The following is a 22,018-nucleotide window of genomic DNA, read 5'->3' as shown; positions in this document are numbered from 1 at the left end:
TCTAAAATAGCTGCTGGCACCTTTCTATCTCAACTCCACTCGTTTGCTTTTGCGGTTCCCACCTACCCTCACTAATCTCCTCTTCTTCATTTATACTTCCTTTTTGCCTTCCCATCTGTTCTTACCCACACAGAAGCTACAGGCCTGATAATAAAACTACTTGGTTAGCGTCTCGATTCCAACAACATGACCATAATAATCCTTTCTAACCTTAAAATGTATGAAGCATATGATCCACTAAACTGAATTGAATTCTGCACCCTTTTCTGAAGTATTTTCTGCGTGAAAGAGGCTAGGCAAAGCGAAGCTGTACAATACCATACAGTTCTGAGATGTGTGGTACTGCCCACTGGGATGACAAAGCAATCAGACATTTCCACTTGTGACTGATGCCAAGTGCTGCAGCAGAAGGGGACGACTACTTATTTTTTCCGTTTCAGGAGATGGAACTTCAAGGCTCACACGCTTGGGATGCCTTAACAGGAATTTTTTCAGCCAACAGAAACATAAAAAAAAATCTTCAGAGTGGAATCTGCAACTCAGCTGTTCAGTACTTTGCTACCATAAGCCACAGTGTTATAAATTACTCCTTGCACAGTGCAAGCTCCAATAGGTTACCACTATTAAGAGGACAAACTATTGGGATTAGGTAGTTGTGCTGCCATTCATTATTTATAAGCGCATGCAAGAGCCTGCTATATGGAGAGCACGGGAAAAATCAAGCAAGTGTTTTCCCACCCACCTCTCTAGTGCCCTTTTCAACCAGCAAACCCAAGTCTAAAAGCCTCTTTGGGCTTGTCCCACAAACATTTCTGCACTGACCAGGGACTGTCATCCTTTTCTGCCATGTCTTTGAAGGTGGTTTCAAGTCAAGGCCCCACTGATAAGTTGCTGTTACCAACCTGACATGGTCAAACCAACCCACTGTACTGTTACACATTTTAAGCATAGAACTGTGTTTCAGAAGCTCATAGAGAAAGTGTAGGTGTCAGAAAAACCTTCAAAAAAAGGTATCCTTCTCAGAAGCATGTAATTTAATTTACAAAATATCACGACTTCCTTTCTAAAGAGGTAATCTCAGAGTGAACAGAAAGGTGCCTTTCCTTGTATTACATTCCAGCACCTGACATCTAGAAAATTAACGTTGTTTAGGAAGTGCCATAAGTGTGCATGATGCATTTAAAGCAGCTTTGCAGGAGGTCAGTACTTATTCTATTCTCAGTTATGCTGGGTTACCCTTGACTTTAAATCCTAACCAGCTCTATAAAGTCCTTTAAAAAAACCATGCTTTTATCCACTGATGTGACTTTCTCTTCAGTCACGGTGCATGCTGTTTTGAATTCTTCACTTAGGTATCTTCCTCTGATGAACAAGGTACTTTGCATATCAGGTTGGCAATCCTTTCTGGACTCAAATAAAAAAGTTTATACCAGGAAAGGTAAAGAAAAAAAGACTCCTGCATTTGTTTATTGCCCTCAATATGTGGTGAAGCCAGTTAGGTGCTTTTCCCAAAAACAGTGAGGTTAAATTCCTAATCTATGCTTAATATCTTTTGGTTAATCCCAGGTCAAAAAGCTGGTATTAGCATCGAGTCTCAGGGAAGGCACACATATGCGGCTTGGGGAAGTTAGCTGCATCTGTCCAGCCACATTCCACTGTCCTCAGTAACAACCAAGAATGGCCAAGTACCAAACACCATGCCAGCATCCTGAAAACCCAAGCATCCCAGTTCTGTAGCAAGAGATGCAAAGCAATATTCACCTGGGGACAATCTTGCCAGATGGATTTTCTTCAAGAGCAAATGAGCACACACTCTTTGGAAAAGCAATACAAACCCAGTCACTACCACACCAAGAGCCACAAAGAGTCACAGAAGAGACAAGACCGTGAATGTAACTTGATGGCACAACACATCTGTAGCAGATGCCAACGTTGAGAAAAAACAGGAAATTCAACATTCAAAGTTCTGACCATACTCAGCATCTTTTTATTGAAACACATCAGCAAGTAATTTGGAAAGAACTTACTCATATTGGCAATTGACATAATGCTTCACTTACTATCACTGTGAGCACCAGTTACCAGCATCCAAACTTCCTCAGACTAGTCTGTAGCAGTCTTCCAAACAATCACTCTCACACCTTATACGATGTTTGATTTTGTATCCAACTTTCCACATTACAGTTGCAGGGGTGTATTATTCACTCAGTTAACCTGTTCTCTGTTCAGAACATCTACTTTGGCTTCTTTATAGATCTACTCTGTATTAGCTACCACCTTATTTAATTAAAACCAGTCTGGGTAAAAAATACACAAAACTGTAACTGGGATGGATCCACTCTCGCCCAGAATATCCCTAAAACCAGGGTGATCACAAAGCCATTTCAAGCAGTTGCCAGATTTGCATTTTCACTACAAAAGTAACAGTAGCATTTATTGTATTCCACCAAAGGGTTGATGCACTAGGGCATATCTGGCAGCTCTATATTAACACATCCAACTGCTTCACAGTACCCATTCAGACGGACAGAAGGTCTCATTTTTCCATTCACTAGACCTCCTGCCAGGCTTATAGCCAACAGACAAGGATAATCATGGGATTACTACTGCAACAGCACAACTACTACAACCACAACAGAAATCATTAGCTTTCAATTTCTAAACAAGAAAAGCAACACAGCAGGGAGCTGTGACAGAGGGTCCAGAGGAAAAGTAAAGTGATGGAAACTGAACAGCAATTAATACTTGCCTTAATTAACAACTTTACAATTTATCATAACTCCCATGCATACAACCTATAGTGAAAAATGCCATTTTTCCTTCAAAATCCCTCTGTTGTCTTACAATTATAACGTTCTAACACCAGACCCTAGCTTGAGGTTGAGGACTTCCCGTAACGAAACTAATGAAGGTTCAGGGCAGTGCTGCACCAGACTGGCATCTTATCCATGCTCCAACAGGAGATGGATCTGAAGGACAAACTGCAAAGCGTTGAGAGCACAGACTAAATGCTCCTGCCTGCAGGTCTCGGCCCTGAGCTCTGCTGCCACTACTTGCACATGCGAGAACTATACTCTACAAACAGCTGACAGCAGTACCAAGGACAGGACTTGGCCTCAAGAAACAAGTTATCCTCTGAGGAAATCGGAAACATCTGGGAAGAGGCATGAGTACATACAAGTTTGTGCTTCTAGGCTTGAACACAGAATTCAAACTTGAGCAAGAAGAGCTAGTAAATAAACGCGACTCATGAAAAAATAAACCACTATAGATAGGGGCTTTAATTAAATAAATGAAAGGGGAATGCTCTATTTTTCAGCTGAAAACAAAACCAGCAAGAAATCCAAAATCACTCCAAAACAAAATCAACATCACTAAAAGTAATTGTTTCCATTCCAATAGAAAATACTATATGTGGTTTTTTTATTTTATGACCGTTTTTAAGAAAACATTTACCAAAGGAGATAAATAAAAAACATCCACAGAATTTATTTCAGTTTCCTGATGGCAAAATAAATTTAAACCAGTATATTATATAATGAAAAATGAAACTGTGAGGCAGGGTTTTAAATAGTCTCTAACTTCTAATGGGAATTTTCATTTACTCTAAATGTCTGTCATCGCCGGGAGAGGAGCAGTACCTCTGAAGTGAACAACTTTGGAAGCATGGCTCCATCTACAACAGCATGCAAACTGCTAACCACTTCCAAGGGATTACAACCACCAAACTGAAACCCCTACAGCATCATACCCTGTCTCTCTGGCTGAATAATGTTCATTTAAAACAGCCAGAGTTGCAAATATGCTAATATATACTTCTCCCTCTCAAACACACATGACTTGGAAAGAAAAAAGGATGGATATTGAGAGAGTGCATTACAAAATGCTATGGGAATTTATCAAGGTGCTATGTTCTACAAAAACTTCAGTGCGATTTGGTATTATACAGCAACTAAAGGTGTCTATCTACTTCTACTTCATGTCTGAAATACAACACAGAGCAAATGCTACCAAAAGAACATTACACAGTGGAATTCTTAAACAGTGAAATTTGGTTTCTGATTAAGAATTGTACAATAGCAAGGAACTTTTTGCACCAGTGCAATTGCAGGATATCAAATTACTACCACTAGAGCACTAAAAAAAGAATTCCAAATACATTATGTAGGAGTTATAAATTATGTATTTCTGTACTGTAATTATACAGAATTTCATTGCAATATACACATCAAGCTGGATTTATATCTGCAATATACATATATATATACACACGCACACAACTTTTCATATCTATCTCCCTCTGAATAACATCATAATTAGAAGATAAAGCATTGCAAATGAAGTGAGGTTTGGAAAGGTATTTGTTTCCAGTGTACACAAGATCCATTATGACATGTGATAATAGCACATTCTGAACCTGGCAACCTCTCTGGACAAGCTGACCTTTGTTGTATCAAGACATTTTAGGAAACAAAGATCTTTTTCATTATTTTATTAAGGTGTTGGATTCAGTCACTCCAAAGGCATTGCCATTGATGTGCTGAAGCCTTTGTCAATATATTTTCAGTATATAACCTTAATGTGATCTAATTTCACCTCTGGAAAACTAGCTGTATTTTCTGATCAGTGGAACCAAATACTTGCATTTTTCCTTATGCAATAATTTTTGAACACTAAGGTCCAACTACAGATAAAAGTGGAAGCCTATTTACTTAGCAAATGTAAAATGTATAAAGGTTTACATAATACCATCTTGCAATTGAGATTCAAAATTCAGGGATAATTTCTGCAATGCCCTACAATTCATTCCAGGCACACGTATACATATGGATTTGTACTACTTTATAACATAAATAATATGTCCATAATGTAGCAATAGACATACTGTGCGAATCAAATTTCTGAACTACCTGGTTTGGGGATATTTAACATAGTATCCACAAGGATTCTCTAAATTTTCTTTCTGTACCTTTAAAAAAAGCTATCCTGACTTCAGGCTGGAAAAAAAAAAAATTAGAAGCAATGTCATTAGTGTACCCATGAGCCCTGCTGAGTATCCTGCTATGCTTACTGCTAAATGAAGTACAGTACTAATTTCAGATATGTTAGCCATATTCAAATTCTTACCCCAACACCTACCAGAAGCAGCCAGAGCAGACATTCAGCAATGGCTGCTGAACACAAAGTTATCACTGGCAGAATCCTCCTGCTCCATTGCTGTAACAGTCTATGCATAGCCTTTATAGCCCAAACGTCTTTGTTCTGCAGGCACCCAGAGGAAGGCTGGAATATCTTTGGAGCAACCCCCCAGGTTACCAGCACCTCATTAATAGTTATATTTGGTGAGATGAATATAACACTGGACACTAATAACCAATAACAACTCAGCCCCATATCAGCTTTGATCCTTATTCACTTTTTATATTCTTTCATACAAAAATAGCCATTTGCTAAACGACAAAAACGTGAGTATCTGACTCAGTATGATCATCTATTCAAACCACTTTTAACAGAGAGCATTCCTACCTGCTAAGGCATCCCGGTAAAGTTGCACAAAATGGTTAAAGATATCCTTAGGCAAACATTTCTCATCAGGCAAACACTGCAAGAGAATGACTATCTCTGACTGCCCCACTGCATGCATGCCTTTTGTAGTAAAACACCAGCACTTCCTGTTCACATCTGCAGAGAGGAAAACATGTATCAGAACAGAAGATCAGAATTTCATAAAATATGCCTAAGTTTCACTACAGGAAGATAGCTCTTTCAAGAATCAGTTTTACAGCATGTTTTGTTGTGATATCTGTCACACAGACAAATTAGGTTCTAAATCTGTTACCTTGCAAGCAAGCACATCCAAAACAAAAGCAGCTCAATAATTCCCAGTTTACAGCTAAGGAAGAGCCAGAGCATTATAGCTCCCCGTCAGATCTTGGGATTAACACCACAGAGCAGACTTTAGCAGTTTCTGTACCCAAATTAAAGGACAGAATTTAAATGGGAACAAAGGAACCTGGGAAAAGGCCAGGCTGTTGGCCGTGCATATCCTGATCCTGACAGCTAAACCAGTTTCAGACAGTGATACCTCTCTCTTAAGATAGATAGCTGGATGTCAGGTGTTTTCATGAGGTGTCACTGTGTTGTTCTGCTTCACATGAATGTTAGCGATGACACATGCTCTAAGCTTCACAATTCATTTGTTAAGAATACTAAATTATTGAAATAAAATCTTTCATCTAATATGTGTATATATATGCATACTAATGACTTTTTTATAGATATGTAAAAAATTGTACTTCTATCTAACCAGATGCTGAAAGGTTTATAAACAACATCTTAATTTATTGTATGAACTTTTCACAGAACCAATACATTTTACTGCAAAACTGTCCTTCTCAATTTCTCAAATAACGTTTTCTTATCCAGCAGAGATCAACTGAGGTACTAACATGAGAAGCCATCCATATGCCTCCCCATTCATTCCTCCCTCCCTCAACACATGCACACACGCACAGTATAAAAAAGGATAGAAGAGGTGCACAGTGGAACGGAACCTGCATATTACTATGGGATCCTATCTGCTTTTTCCAGAATGGGATGACAGGAAAATGAGTTAAGCAACCAAAGGAAGAACAAGTGATGAAATACTTTACCCTACCAAGTTGGAAGGAGACGTTGATCTCCAAACCTGACACTGGAGGCTCTATCAGTCTAGTTTATATTTTCTACACAAAATTATCTGTATTTTTGTCTAAATCACTGGAAAAGAGACTTTTGTAATTTAACTTAATATGGCTAAGTACAAAGTTTTCAATCCATGCACATTTTCAGAGACTATCCTACCAAATAAAAATGCTGTTGTTCCTACTAATAATATAAACAACATTTCCCCGCTCACACCCCAAGCCTTATTTAATAATAAAAACTTACAATTTACTATTTTTACCATGGACAACAAATTAGCATTTAAAACAAATACAAGAGGGTCAGGGCCACCATCCTCCAGCTGCTGCATGACGGAGATCTGAGAAGGTCTCTCTTCTACAGCATAGTCTATGAAAGAAACAAGTAAACACACAGTGAAGTCTAAACTTACTGGTACAGTAGTCTACATTATAATCAGATAACCCTGATTCTGACGCTTTTTGCTTTTTTGACCTTTTAAAAAAAACTTATTTAAGTATTGCTGGTTTGATTGATTGTTTCCTAGGCTGGTATTTTCAAACTTCAATAGCATTTATGTGCATAACCCCTGAACATCTTTTACAAAGGTACAGCTTGTTTCATAAATCAACTTTTTTTCAGTATCAACTGGAGGAGAAAATGAAAATCAAATTGAGAAATGTGTCATGGTGTCAACTGAAATCCCAAATGACAGAGAAGTTAACAATTGTTATTTATATGACAGTAAAGCACAAGAGCATCAATCCTGAACTACAAACACCAACACATAGTCTATCCCTATGTCACATAATTTACACTTTCTGTGCAATAGCTACTAGGAAGATAACAGAGGGGAACACTATATAAAACATTTTTTTATAAGTCATAGAAGCTCTAAATCCAGTGTAAAATGGATCCCAACACGAAACTTCAAAGATATCTGTAGAGTCCCTCTATGATTAGACCCAGATGACTAGCAATTTTTCATCCATGTGATTATAATCTACTCTGCATTTAAGCTTTCATAAACAATAGTTACACTGATGAAAACAGATTTTGAAAGACATGTATTACCTTTCCAGCTAAAATTAACAAGAAAAAAAGGTAATTTTGCTTTCTAACGTGAAAAACGCTTTTGGAATCTTTTAAAATAGAATTAGAATATCAGAAGTAAAATGCTGCAAAGAAAATCCAGTATGTGACAGCATATGAAACAACATCAACTTCGCATACAAAATACAATTTATGTGAGGTTATCTATATAAAAGCTGAAAAGCATATTGTAGTTTCACCCCTTTTTTGTGGAGGAAACTGAATAATCAGGCACCCATACAAACAGCTAACACAGGATGGAACAGATTTGTTTTGAAATTAAATGCTGCTCACATTTTGGTTTTGACACTATCCTGCAAAAAAAGGTTACTTCCAGTTTAACATTAGAAATGCACTCTATCAGCAAAATATTTAATAGGAATAAAAAAATCCAAGATGAAAAAATAAGTTAATCCCAGGAATGTATTAAAGGATGTCATGAATCAAGACCATGGAAAGCAATTGCCAGATAAACAAATACATATACTTCTTTTCAGTCTTTTAAAAATTAGTTTTTAATTTTCTGTATCCTCCTCCATTTGGATACTCTGGAAGGGGACATCACAATTACTAAAAGCTTCACTGTGGCCCAAGATGTGCAATAGTGCTGTTGAATGCAGTGCTCAGGGATGCCTCAGACAGAGCGGATGTTCCAAGAGAATTTCAGAGAAGGGAAGCATGAATATTCATAAGGCTAATTAAAATGTATCTCTGTGTGAAACATTCCCCACAGTCCGATTAGTGAAGAAATTAGCACATATTTCTGGACTGAAGTTAATTTTCTTTTTGCTTTGTGTTTTACTTCTTACAGTAATTTCATCGCAAGACCGGGTTCTTCCTAGATGCTAATAAGAATCAATGGTGCAAATGAGTGTCACAACATTTAGCCGTGAGTACTTACTGTGAATTTCTTCAAATATTCAGCATATTGCCAGCATTTTATTTTTAAAATAAACACAGTAACTATTAGGTTAATTGCAACTGGTAAGCATAAAAGTTAGGTGCCAAATCATACCCTCACCTCCTTTTACTCCAGTGGAGATGAGAATTGGAGGAAGACCATCTTCAGGAATTAGATTCATTGCACTGCCAACAGGACTGCCAACCTGAGTTATATTTCCCGAGAATACAGAAGCATTATCAGTCTACAAGAAGCAAACAATGAGAAAGGACAACATTACAAAAGTAACAATGATAAAAACGTAAAAGCTGGCTGACTAGATTACTAAATTTGGGTGAAGGAGCCTGTGTCTGCTGGAGAACCAGAAGCACCAAGTAATTTGGCTTTTTAACAACAGTGATCATGTGATGACTCCTGTATGTGATCTATTACTAAAAAGCCTGCTTAAACAGAGACTGCATCTCCCTTCTCTAGCATCACACATGCCCGTTTCTTTACAAAATCTCAATGCACCTATGCCCATCTGAACTTTTTGCAAAGTCTCAATTCCACTCACGTGGGCTATGGTGGACTTAACATTATGAGATTATATCTGCACTTTCCTGCTGTCCTGGTTTCAGCTGGGATAGAGTTAATTTTCCTCCTACTAACTGGTACAGTGTGTTTTGGATTTAGCGTGAGAATAATGTTGATAACACACTGATGTTTTAGTTGTTGCTAAGTAGCGTTTATCCTAAATTAAGGATTTTTCAGTTTCCCATGCTCTGCCAGCAAGCAGGTGTACAAGAAGCTGGGAGGAAGCAGAGCCAAGACAGCTGACTTGAACTAGCCCAAGGGATATTCCATACCATAGAATGTCATGCTCAGTATATAAACTGGGGGGAGTTGGCTGGGAGCGGCGTATCACTGCTTGGGCACCGGTCAGCAGGTGGTGAGCAATTGCAATGTGCATCATTTTTCTTCTCTTGAGTCTAATTTCTCTATTTTTGTTATATTCCTTTTCATTACCATTGTTGTTGTTATATTTTAGTTTAGTTTAGCTATTAAACTGTTCTTATCTCAACCCAAGAGTTTTACTTTTTTTCTCTGATTCTCTCCCCCATCCCACTGGGAGGGGGGAGAAGTGAGAGCGGCTGTACGGGGCTTAGTTGCTGGCTTGGGTTAAACCACGACACCTGCACACATCATTTTATGAGAAGTGTCAAACAAAGTATTTTTCTGCTTCGTGCTGTGACAATTTTATTGTTTCAAACTCCTTACTGACCATGACTCAGCTTTTTTAAAACATGCATTACACAAATATCCTTCATACACAGGCTGTACACCCAAACTCTTGGAAGCCACCTAGCACACAGACTTCAAACATTGCTCAATGCTCTGCCCCATAATAGTTCATTTCAGTTCAAAATATATGGCTGTTTCAGCACTCTGCAAACATTAAAATAAGTGAGGACACTTGCTATACAACACACCAAGACAAGCCTCAACAGACTTCCTAGATGTCTTACCAAAATCACCACGGAAGCTAATACACTATTCATGACCAAAGCAAGCATGGTATTTTGAGCAGTGAATAGCATAACAGTTCCTTACTTCTGCTGATAAAGTGTTGTTGGTCACGGGCTTCGATGGATCATGCGACACTGCTAAGGTTCCTGTGGAAGTTGTCCCAGCCACTGTCAGTTTTGCTGCATCGGCAACTTCTCCATTGGGTAATATCCCATCAGCAAACCAAACACGCCTTTGTTCTCTAGGTTGAGCCACTAGAGAGAACATAAAAAAAATAGGATTTAAGATCTTACAGCAACATTGACTGGAAAATTTGAGTACAGAAGAGAAAAACGGAAAAAAATAATAAATAGAGAAACGTGGACTGGAAGGGACTTAAGACACCGTCTAGTGCATTCCCTGTAGCAGCATCATGTATAAACACATCTGCTGAGAATAGCTTACTTGTTCTTAAAAACCTCCTGTCCCTACTGAGGGCAGGAATATCACCACTGGCATTAGCTAGCATATTTGGAATGGATGAAGTGCAGATATTCTTTCTGAATTCTTACTACAGGTAAACTGAAAGAAAAAAGAAGTACTCTTACCTTCTGCTCCAGGATGCTTTAAAACTCCCACAGGTACCATGACAGTGGGAGGTGGAGAGCTCAGGGCACCGGAGGCCTGAGCCTGCTGCAAAGGAGGGATAGTAGAACAGTATTCAGCGGGATTGTTAGGGTTAGGACTCTGGCTTGAGGCACTCATCATGTTCTCCCAGGCTTGAGCTAAAGCAAACAAAGAATAAGAAATATGAACACAGAGGAAGGTATCTAACAGTCCAAAACACTGTGTCATTTCCCAGCTACAGTATGTATGGACCCTGCCACCTTCCAAAGACCATCCCTCCTCCTTTATTTAAAAGCCCAGGAGACTGTAATTAAGCAAGAAAATCCATAACAGGAGGAGAAATAGCACTGGTCCTGTGCAATAAAAGTATCAGTTCATATAGAAATATTTTCTGAAAATTGTAACAATACACTTTGACCTGAATGATGCTTAGTTCCTCATGCTTCGTTTTGTTTTCTCTTCAAAGATTTAACTGAAAACACTCAATTCTTACATATATGTATATTTATCACACTGTATGGACAGATGGACATTCCTATTACAAATGTTTTATAACCTATAGGACACTTGAGCAGATTTATCTTTTGTACATGAGAAAAAATACCTTGCATTTCTTTATATCCAGGGCAGATCAGTACAGATCAACCACTGATATTCGTGACTATAAAAAAACCCTTATGCTATTAATTCTGAAGGCATGACTTCTGCCTTAATTCAATTGCCCAAACAGTAACACATAAAACTTCTTTGTCAACAAGATCCATCGCAAGGAAATCTCTTCTCTACCTAGCGAAACAGACTGTATCTCCACAGTACTACTACTTTTTCATCTGTGAGGAAGGCTTGTAGCTATGCAAGGTACCAGAAAATTCATATGTGTGCTTGCACCTTCAGCCATATTACTATGTTACAAATAAATGCATTCCTCTAGTCAGGCATAAATATCATGCCACCTAAGCTCTCAGAGCAGCTATAAAGCCTGAATAAATCACGTACATCTTTGGGTTCCTTTGGCTATGAATTGTCAGAAAACCAAGGTGAAAATAACAAGACCAAAACAACCCAAACAGAACACAACAGAACATAAATGCCTCCTACTTCCTCCCATCAACCTGCAAAACCAACAGAGTGAAATGCCTGCCAATGGAAAAGGTATTGACATTTCCATCTGAGAAGATTAATTAAATTGAAGTATTTTTTTAACAGCAATTCTGTATTAATTTAGACTATAGGTCCTGAAAGAAGGAAGTGTTAAAAAGGCACAAAGAAAAGTTACATCTCTAGCATGCCTTTACTAGAAAGGTCATAGCATGGTAAAAGAATATTTTTAAAGCCCTCGCTAACTCAAGTGAACTGCCAACTCAGCATATCTACCAATTGAAAATACAATTAAACGCATAGCCTGGCTATGGAAAAGTGTCAGAAAACACACAACCCTCTCCCCACACCCCAGTGAAACACAATCCAGATTCTGAGCAACCAAATCAAATAATTACTTTTAAAGTGTGATTCCTACCCCTGGTTCCAAGACTGTGCAAAGACCAATGCTTAACCTGCTGCACTGAGTGGGAAAAAAACACCACCTGTACTGACAAAGAAACTGCAAGGATCAGGAGTGATCAGATATGATCAGGCTACAGGTTAACTAACCAGTAACCAAAAGCATCATCACAAAGCACTGCAGCAGGGATAGAAAAAGAGAGGTAGCCCTGGGCAAGTACACCTAAGCATGCAGACAGCACTCCCCCTGTAATAAACCAAGCAGTGGTGTCACTGTTCGCTGCCATTAATGCGTATCCATCCTGGCAACAGGACAGAAAGGCTTTTAAAAGGAAATCATTATAATATGATCAATTTTATTATGCCTTTTTACAAGAACACTTCTGGTTTCAACTGAAATATTTTCAGATTCTTCCCTTCCCCCAGATGAAAACAAATCCTACTCACCACCAAAAGGAGCCAGCTGTCTTTTGCCAGGTATATATGTAATTCCTTGTTCTTGTACACCTTGAAACGTGTTAATTTCTCCATCTCAACATGTAACATTTTAGCACACCTTCAATGTCATCATCAGGGCTCGGTTTTAATTTCTAGATATTACAACCTACAATATCCTGTCACCTTACACATTTGGCCTACAGTAAAGAATTATTAATAATTAAAACCTATCACTGCACACTGATTAATCTTTAATCTTTTTGAAACAGAAAAAAATTATTCCTGTTTAATAACAGAAATTATCTACTAATTTTGGATGCTCATCTCAAGACTAAGCAGTCAGTTACTTTCAACTGAACCTGCACAATATGGAAATTCTTTGGAGAAAAAAATAAAGCTATGAGCTTCTAAGCATAGTTAGATGCTCAACCAATTCACAGATCTTTCTGAAAACAGCAGCCCAAATAATCTACTATACAGTAACATGTAAAGATACCACCAAAATTACCTTGTCTGAATGCTGACATAAAACAGAATTTTCCTAACTAATTCTTGGCTGAAACTACAGCAGCAATCTTTTACCAAAGTCTCCAAAGTTTAACTAAACATTTGCAGCAATGGAGATTCCATGATAACTGTTCAATAATTTTCAGGATAGTTAGTTATCCTAATGGTTAAAAGTTTGCATTTAGAACCTGAATTTGTCTGACTTCTCATTCTACCTACTACATGTAAGAGTGCACCTGTCAGACCTTCCTCTACAATTGAAGTAACTTTTGTCATCAAGTTTCAGTTATCCAGATATATATTTATACCCTGAGATCAAGTCACCTATTCACCTTTCCATTAATAAACCAAAGACAAAGTGCCCGGTATTTCTCATGATGAGACAGGTTATCTGATGATTTAAGCACTCACATGGATCCTCTCTCAATCTAATCCAATTTTTCTACCTTCCCAATTCAAGACATAAAACCTGAACATTTAGTCTTTCAGCAACAGCTGTCTCGGCGTCATGGACGTAAGTCAATTGGACAGCGTAATCACCCAAAGGTAACTGCTGGAGCAGGAAGTTCTTGAAATTTTCAGAGGCCTCAAGATACAGCGGGAAGAATACTCTGTGTTTGCCCATATTTAGACCACATATGAGAAGTGTTAATACTATAAAGGACAAAATACAAAATAGATTCCATGGCCCTTTGGTCAAAACCAAACACAATTTTCCTTACACCAAGCAGAGGTAATACAACTTCTTGTTTGTTCTACTTATTAACTTCATAACTACTTGTGACCTCTCTCATATGTCCCATGTTCATATCAGGCTTTTAGCCACAGCACCATCCTGGGTTTGACAGACTCTCCAGTAATGTGCCCAAAGCAATAATCCAAACTCAGTTGTCCACATTTGTGAACAAGTTTTTAGACAAGACCTCCTACTCTAGCACCAAGGAGTTAAGGGGGAAGAAGAGTTGGATTAATTTGTGGATAAATACTACTTTCTGAATTTCCTATAGTGCATACCTAGAAGAGGCACAACTGCATTACTCTTCTCTTTGGCATCCCATACAAAAGTGTAACAGGTTATCTACTCAGGCATCAAAGGACAGAGAGTAGGCTCCTGAATTAAAAAAAACAACAAACCACCAAAAATCACAGTTTCTGCAATCCTGGTATAGCACTCACAAACGAAAGCTTTCAAACTCGTTGCAACCTTACCAGCTTTTGCCTTTTGTTAATCGTATTTAGTTTGGGAATCCCCATGCTCCACGGGGATTCCACACTGATCTCTCAAGGGCCTTTGCTGTTTGAGAATACTTACCCATACAAATAAAGTATTTTGATTTTTTTTTTTTAAAATAGCATCACTGCAACTCAACACAAAGCCAGTGAAGTGCTGCATCTCAGATTCTCTTTCCACTTACCATTCATTAGTACTGAATGGCAGATTACACACACTCTAGCTTCCTTTCGATCCATGTACAGCAACTTGCACTTCAGGCTACAGCATGCTGCGCAAAAAACCTGGAACCAAAGGGGAAACAACTTCAGTGTTGTCCAAAAATGTGTTATGAGCTGATGAATTCGGACAAGAGAATATCTGTAAAGCTCTAGACATGCAAAATAAGGAGGTAAATTATCAGTATTTTCCCCATTAAAGCCACAGTGACTAATACCTGCCCAGGGTGCCTTTCCTACTAATCCTGATGAAGCAGTATTATGTGGAACACATAAATGCATGTTGTCCTCTTGATACTGCACTGTCGTGTTTTTAAAATATGATTGGCATAAATGATAATGGGTTAATAAATTATAATTATATTATAATAAAGAATTATTTTTAATTTTTAAAAAGCTCATATTTACATGATTACAAATGCTATGCCATCACAACACTAGAGAGAAATCAGGAACTGCATTTTACGCACACTGGCTGCTAAGGGGGGACCAGGTACAAAATCCCTGGGAGGACAACCTGATGTGGAGATGCAGTTGCATTGCTAGCGCTTCTCACCTGAACCAGGTCTAACAACTCCCCAGTCCTGGGCAGGAAAGAGTCTTGAGGCTTCCTCCAGACAAGCAAAACCATAAAACATGAGCATGGCTTGCGCACCAAAACAAACACTTGCATGCAGATATGATCCTACAATAGCAACTGCAATCTCAAAATCCTGCAGAACAGACAAATCAGGGTGCCCTAATGATTTCTTATTTGTTTTAAATAACAATATTTTCTTTATTTAAAAGAACAGTATTTCCTCAGGGTTATTTTTCTGGTGACGTGAAGATACTGATGAACACCTATTTCATGCAGAAAGGTAATGTCACACTCAGGAAATCTAGAAACAGCAGCAGCTACCTAACAAACAAGTTCAGATATCAAGAGAGAATTTCAAATTTTAATTACAGGTGGATATTATATCTACAATTCACTATGCATTACTATGATCTGCAATGCTTTCTTAACACAAAAAATTATTCCATCATCACTTCAACAGCAGTATTTCTGTAACATAGACAAGAAACCACACAGGATTCTCATATGTAAATATATGTAAGCCTAACTAAATTTCAACCAAGTTAAATATCACACCAAATTACAACTACTTTGCAGCCTGTTACTTTTGCAGTCTTTTAGTGGCAAGTTTAAAATAAGCACATATAAAATAAGCTTTGAGTTCACCACGAGAGCTGAAAATCGAACGTGAAGAAAGAAGAGCTCACCCTGTCTCATTTCAACCAGTTTTAATGTTTCCTAATTTTGTCAACTTAAACATTTCAGAAACAAAATATAAGTGTGTATACACTGCCATTTTCATGCAAAAAATAAAAACCCTTCCACACATGTGAAAACCTTTTTTTTTTAAAAAAAAAGCAAATGTACTTTAAAAATTTCTGCATTTACACCTTAACCCAATTTACAAGCATTCTAGGGAATATTAATAACAACATCACAGCATATTTTAGAGACATTTGACATCATTTCAGTTCTCTGGGAGAAACTTCCAGTCAAAAGTTCAGTATTGAACATGGAAAAATCAATGTCTTCAACCATAAATGAAGGACCAACACAAATTAATATCTAATTTGGGACCCTTTATCAAACACCACATTGTGCATTCAGCAAAGCTCCCAAGTGCAACGATTTAAATCTTAAAAGAGAAAATAGAAGCAATGACAGAACATCTACACCTCCTCTCTTAGGCTGCATCAGCCTTCTAACAGCAGTAATGCAGAGGAAGAACACAATCCAGCAAAACTGACAATTCAGTCTTCTTGTTAACAATCGCCAAGTCATTATCTCAGCATATCATGCTATAAAAAAATAACGTAGCAGTGTCAAAGCAAGTTTTTATGTTAGTAGGATTTGCAGGTTCACTGGGAGTTGTTAATGCATTAGTTGCTAGGGGGGGTTGGTGATTTTTTTGTATTTTAGTGGGAAAAATATGGGTTTGGTTGTCAGTAAAAAGATGACATACAAATTTTCTGGTTTTCATATCAAGGATGATTGTTTCCTCTGACAATAGAAAATACATAAATACGTAAGATAAAATTTATGAATGTGTTCAGATAGATTCTTCAGGTTCTTAATTTTAATTCAAAATTTACTGTATTACTTTCTACCACTCCTCTGAGGTTCATATCTTCCATCAATTTTGCAATTATTATCCTGAAATTAAAAACTGAGACAGACTTCCCAGGTGCCACTCAACTATTTTTAAATGCAATTTTCATTCCCAAATGAAACAGATACATTCACCCCACTACAATGATTTGTCATGATGCTAATAAAGCTTAAAAAGAAACTATTGTGCTAGAGCTTGTGTTCAAAAATATTCAGTCCCATGACCTCCCCTAGAAATAATTAATTGCAAGAGCTGAAGACACTATCTCCCCAGTTCTTTAAGTCAGATTCAGACATTTAATAGAAACAGCTGAAGCATCACTGTGATTCAGTAGTTAGCTATACCACAGGCACATGGTCAACATGACTTCCTTTGGGGTTGGTTATCTTAACCAGAAAGCAAGAGTAGACAGCTGAGAATACCTATATCTAAAGCCACTACAGCTAGATTCATCAGAGCTTGCCTGTCAAAGCCTTTGGTCTCTTTCATCGCAGAATCATTACAGGAATTAAGTGTTGTAAAGAAATTTGCAGTAAGTGCTTAGTATTATTTGACCTATACTGATTCTTAGCTTTTATTAATGAGTGCTTTTTTTTTTTAGAGAAAATAACATATGAAGGCATGAAATAACAGAATTTTCTGCCACATCTTTTGACTGCACGTGTGCAAATTTGGCTCAGACAACATCAGCTAACAAAAGCTTCTAGAAATAAGCCATTCTGAGGATTATTCTAACACTCTGAGAATACTAAATACTAATATGTGATGTATTCTTCACATCTGAGAAACAAGTTTGTCTACAGAGCAGAGGGACCTTTTATTTTATCCATTCCCCACATATCACCCAAAACAATGCTGGTTGGTCTTCTCAAGGCTTGTCTTCAGTACTTTAAAAAAAACCAAAAGAAACAAAAAACAACCCACCAAAAAACCACACTACATTTTTTGGCCTTGCTCTATCTGTGCATGTTTTATCCATTTTTTAATACATATTTTCATCTTCTGCTTCTCATTTGTGCAATTCAGCGCTTCAGTCATTACAGGAAAGTAATTAAATCTAAGCAATGAACTTGTTTAAAACACAAAAATAAGTAGAAAACATTACTGTAAATGAAAATTGTAGTTATATTTGTTAAACTCATAAAAAACAAAAGAATGACCTATGTAACTGACAGTATAAGTTAATGTATCAAAGCTAAAACAATGGACATTCCTTTAACTTATGTGCCTTACAGATTCTCCTTAACTGCAATGAGAAAAAGATTGAGCCCTTTGATATTAACCAAAAGGTACACAAAAAGTAGGCATGTACCTCATATGATACTTATTCATCGCCTGTGGTTACTAGCTCCACATCAGGACTTCCACTGCAACCAACCTGCAAGAGGATGGGCAGAAGCAAGCAACTGGAAATCCTGGACCAGTGCACAGTGAACATCTGCTTAGCTTTTAAAAGTGTCCTGGGAAAGATTTTTCAGCATGTCTCAAAATCAAATTTTAATAAAATCTATTTATCTGGTGTTGCAGTGAAGAGACTGAGTGCTATGCATTTTGGTTACTAAAGGGACAAATGGGACATGTACGTAGTCCATTACAGAGGAGCAAGCCTGGGTTTTCTGCTATACTGCTTCCAGAAACAGGTGGCATAAGGGTTTGAGATTTCCAGATATATTTGCTTCTTTTAGGTCCTTTGTTCAGGTCATTCTGCTTCCCTGCACTCTTCTGGTAGCCCATAGGATATCGCCCATAGCAGTCAGGAAGTCTTTGAGAAAATCAACTTCAGAAACATTTGGATGGGGCTTAAGTGAAACAAAGTTACTTTTACTCTAGTTTTTAGTGGGTTTTAGTATTTCTTTTCATCTTAAAAATATTCATTAATATCTACTTGACAAGAGTGTTAGTTTACTGCTTTTGAATCATCATATTTTTTCCTAAGTTCCTACTCCCCAGGTGCCACTGACTTGTATTTCAGTAACAAGATATTTGGAAATACTTTACAAGCTAATCATTTACCATAAACTGGCCACATAAGAATTTGTGTTGACCTAGATGGCACATATATATAACTTCAAAAAAGTCAACAATAAAACATTTCTCACACAGCACAAAATGATACAGAAATTATGTTTTAGTTGTCTTCATTACAAAATTTCTCACCATGTATACATACATTAAGCTACAGATAATTTACTATATTTTTTCCCAGGAGCAAATGTATGTTCTTTAAAATAACGTAAGCACTATGAGAAAAGTTAGTAAATAAGACTTAAAAGAACAAGAGCTGATCAGCGATCTAAACCAGCAGGAACACCAGCAATTCAACAGCACACTTCCAATTCACATCAGTAAGTTTCAGTATCTTTAATGGGATTATTCATGCAGTAATTTCAGCAAACTAGTTTCCTGCTCTTAGCCATTTTATCACAGTTCGACATGAATCCAATGATGTTGATTATTGCAATCAACAAATACACTGCTCATACAGGCTAATAATTCTTTCAGTTATAAATAACAATTAGTTATTCTCTATTAGAACCCTAAATAGATTAGAGCTTAGAAACTCCTTTTTTTCCTTCACAAATCAAACACAGCTTTTTAGGCAGAGATATCACAGGTAACTATAGCCAGTGGCTGAGGAAGTCCTCTGATTTGATCTTCTGCAGTAACAGGAAAAAAAAGCGTGCTTTGAGCTTACTCACAAAATACGAACTTACCTTCCCACAAGCTCTGCAATGATGCCTTCTTTTGGTGAATGTAAATCTGGCCTCACATTTCATACAGTTTGGTGCTTGAGAATCTGGAACCCAAACTGGAGCCACCTCACCCAAAGTCGTAAAAGGCTTTCTGGCTGGAGCTCCAAACTGACCAGCTCTGAGATCATTATCTGGACTATCTGGGGCTACTGCAAGGCACGGACTAGTAGAGACTCCAGATTCATACTCTTCCAAATGTTCCCCATTAGTATCAGTAACAGAGGCATTTGAAGATGTTTCACCAGGAAATGCATCTGTTGTATCCCCTAACTGTGTTTTACCAAAGACATTTTTGTTTTTACTATTACCTCCACAATTTGGGGGAACAAGGTCATTTTGTAAGTGGTCCGATAATGGCTTCGGAATCTGCAGTTTAAGATTTGTAGGTTGTTTAGGTCTTGCACCACCAAAAGGAACACTGATAGATTGCAGATTAGTCACTGGTTTTGGTGAAGTTTGCCCTTGCATGGATGAAACCTGACTACAAAGATTATGTAAATAATTTTTCTTTATGTGGTCACCAGTGCTGTTTAAAATAAGACCGCTCCCTTCTGTGGTCTCATTTCCTCTCTGTTCATAAACATTAGTGTAACATTCTGACTTGCTCTCCTCTATCTCCTTTTCCTCTGTTACTGAGTCTTCCTTGGAAGGTAAAGACTTGGGAACATGAGTAACAACTGGGTTCTGCATTCCATAGGAATCACAACCATTAGACAGAGAGCTTGCTGATGTAGCCATCACATCAGAGAGACTGGACCCTTCAAGCTCATCTATACCAGTCCCTTTTAAGTGTATGCCTGCCTCCATCATCCCATCTCCACCTTCTTTACTATTACTACATGCATCATCAGGCTGTTTCGTCTGCAAAAGTCTTTCATTCTCTCCCAGAGTTTGCTTATTACTCATCTCATTCAACTTTGTCAGTTCCCAATTAGTCATCTCCTGAGACTCAGGGTAACACTCTGCCATGCTGAGCAATTCCGTTGTGCCAAGATTTTTATCACATTCAATGGCTTCGCTTTCAGTGGCACTAACATCCTCAGGGGCAAAATGTTCTACAATGCGTTCCTTATAATTGCCACTTCCAGCCATGTTAGGTTGACAAGTTTCGGTGAGCCCAGGTAGCCTAGACTGTAACTGTTGGGTTGTTTCCTGTTCTACAACTAAGCTTCCATTACTTGAACCAGAAGACGACTTTTTAGCTTCTAGATCCGTTCTCTGAGGAATGGCTTTACTAGTAAAATTTTCAACTGATACACAGTTTTCTTGCATTTTAATGGTACCATCAACTGGTCTCTGTAAAAGAGTCACTGCATTAATCCCTGCAGTTGTAGCTTCTGAAAACATCGCATCTTTACTCATATTAAAATCATCCTTTAATCGAGAGGAGGGGCATGCAACAGTCAGGCTTTCAGATGAAGCATTAATCAAATTACTTATAGAGTCATCTTCAGTGCACAGCCTATTTACTTGCTTTTCTGTATCTGTATCTTTTTCCGTGGATCCATTTACAGTAACACTAAACTGATCACTCTGTCGGTTTTCATTATCCAGTGTAAAGCTAATAGTGTCCATTAGGGACTGACTGTTGTAATTTTTACAATCCAGCAAATCGCCACTTTGTAGTGTTCTTCTGTCACAGTTATGCATGACTGCCACCACTAGTACATTTTTCTCCTCTGGCAAGCAAGCTGTATTTCCACATTTCTTTTCTCCTGTTTCCACAGTGTTACACTGATCATCCCGATTACTATTCCTTTTAATCAATTGATCGTCTGCTGCTGCCTGATCATCAATCCACATGACTGGGGTCTCTGGGCTTGTGCTAAAATCCTTTCCATTAGCACAGTGATCCCCTCCTCCTGTTGGTGTGGTCACTGAATGAGACAAGGAGAAAGACTTTAATCTCTGTTGACATTCATTAGGAGTTGTAGCTTCATTAACATTGGCCACAGTCGGGTTAAATGACAGACGACGAGAAGGCGGATCTAGAATCTGATTCCACTTTGCACCCAATAGTGTAGGTGAAACAGCGGCATCTGAAAAAGTGTTTAAATAAGAGAAATTACTCTTATATTAAAGCTACAGGTTTTATTAACTGTTGCATTAGAATGCCCCAAATATAAAAGTAGAGATGTTCAAATATGGGCACAACAGTAAAACACTTCTGCCATAACTAACATCCTTGATCAACCATTAGTAGTGTAATTGCATAATGTTTCTGGAACTTAAGAAGTTTAGAGCTACACCAATTAGTATCAGGTTGAATTTGCACAAGCAACTTTAATTGATTAATATACTTTAGACAGCTAGAAATGCCTAGAGAGATTCCCACTCCCATAAAATGTTCAACATCCTTGACAGGAGGGAAGTAGCAATTAGGCTAAGCAAAAAATTTAATACTTCAAATATGATAACTCTCATTATATGAT

The 22,018-nt window shown here is 37.7% G+C and overlaps 1 protein-coding gene across 2 annotated transcripts in view; it reads right to left on the bottom strand.

The window, feature by feature from the left end:
* ZFYVE9 (zinc finger FYVE-type containing 9) overlaps nt 1-22,018 on the bottom strand; it is a 64,059-nt gene that overhangs the window by 18,831 nt on the left and 23,210 nt on the right. For both annotated transcript variants that reach the window (XM_030031912.2, XM_030031913.2), the window contains 7 exons: nt 19,548-21,625; nt 14,632-14,731; nt 10,753-10,929; nt 10,250-10,419; nt 8,777-8,900; nt 6,931-7,053; nt 5,527-5,682 (listed from right to left, as the gene is read on the bottom strand). In XM_030031912.2, the coding sequence (XP_029887772.1) occupies nt 5,527-5,682; nt 6,931-7,053; nt 8,777-8,900; nt 10,250-10,419; nt 10,753-10,929; nt 14,632-14,731; nt 19,548-21,625 (2,928 nt within the window). The remainder of the gene's footprint in view (nt 1-5,526; nt 5,683-6,930; nt 7,054-8,776; nt 8,901-10,249; nt 10,420-10,752; nt 10,930-14,631; nt 14,732-19,547; nt 21,626-22,018) is intronic.

Source organism: Aquila chrysaetos, chromosome 12 (assembly GCF_900496995.4).
Source record: "Aquila chrysaetos chrysaetos chromosome 12, bAquChr1.4, whole genome shotgun sequence".
Taxonomy (NCBI): Eukaryota; Metazoa; Chordata; class Aves; order Accipitriformes; family Accipitridae; genus Aquila; species Aquila chrysaetos.
This window is presented reverse-complemented; position numbering and strand designations above follow the sequence as displayed.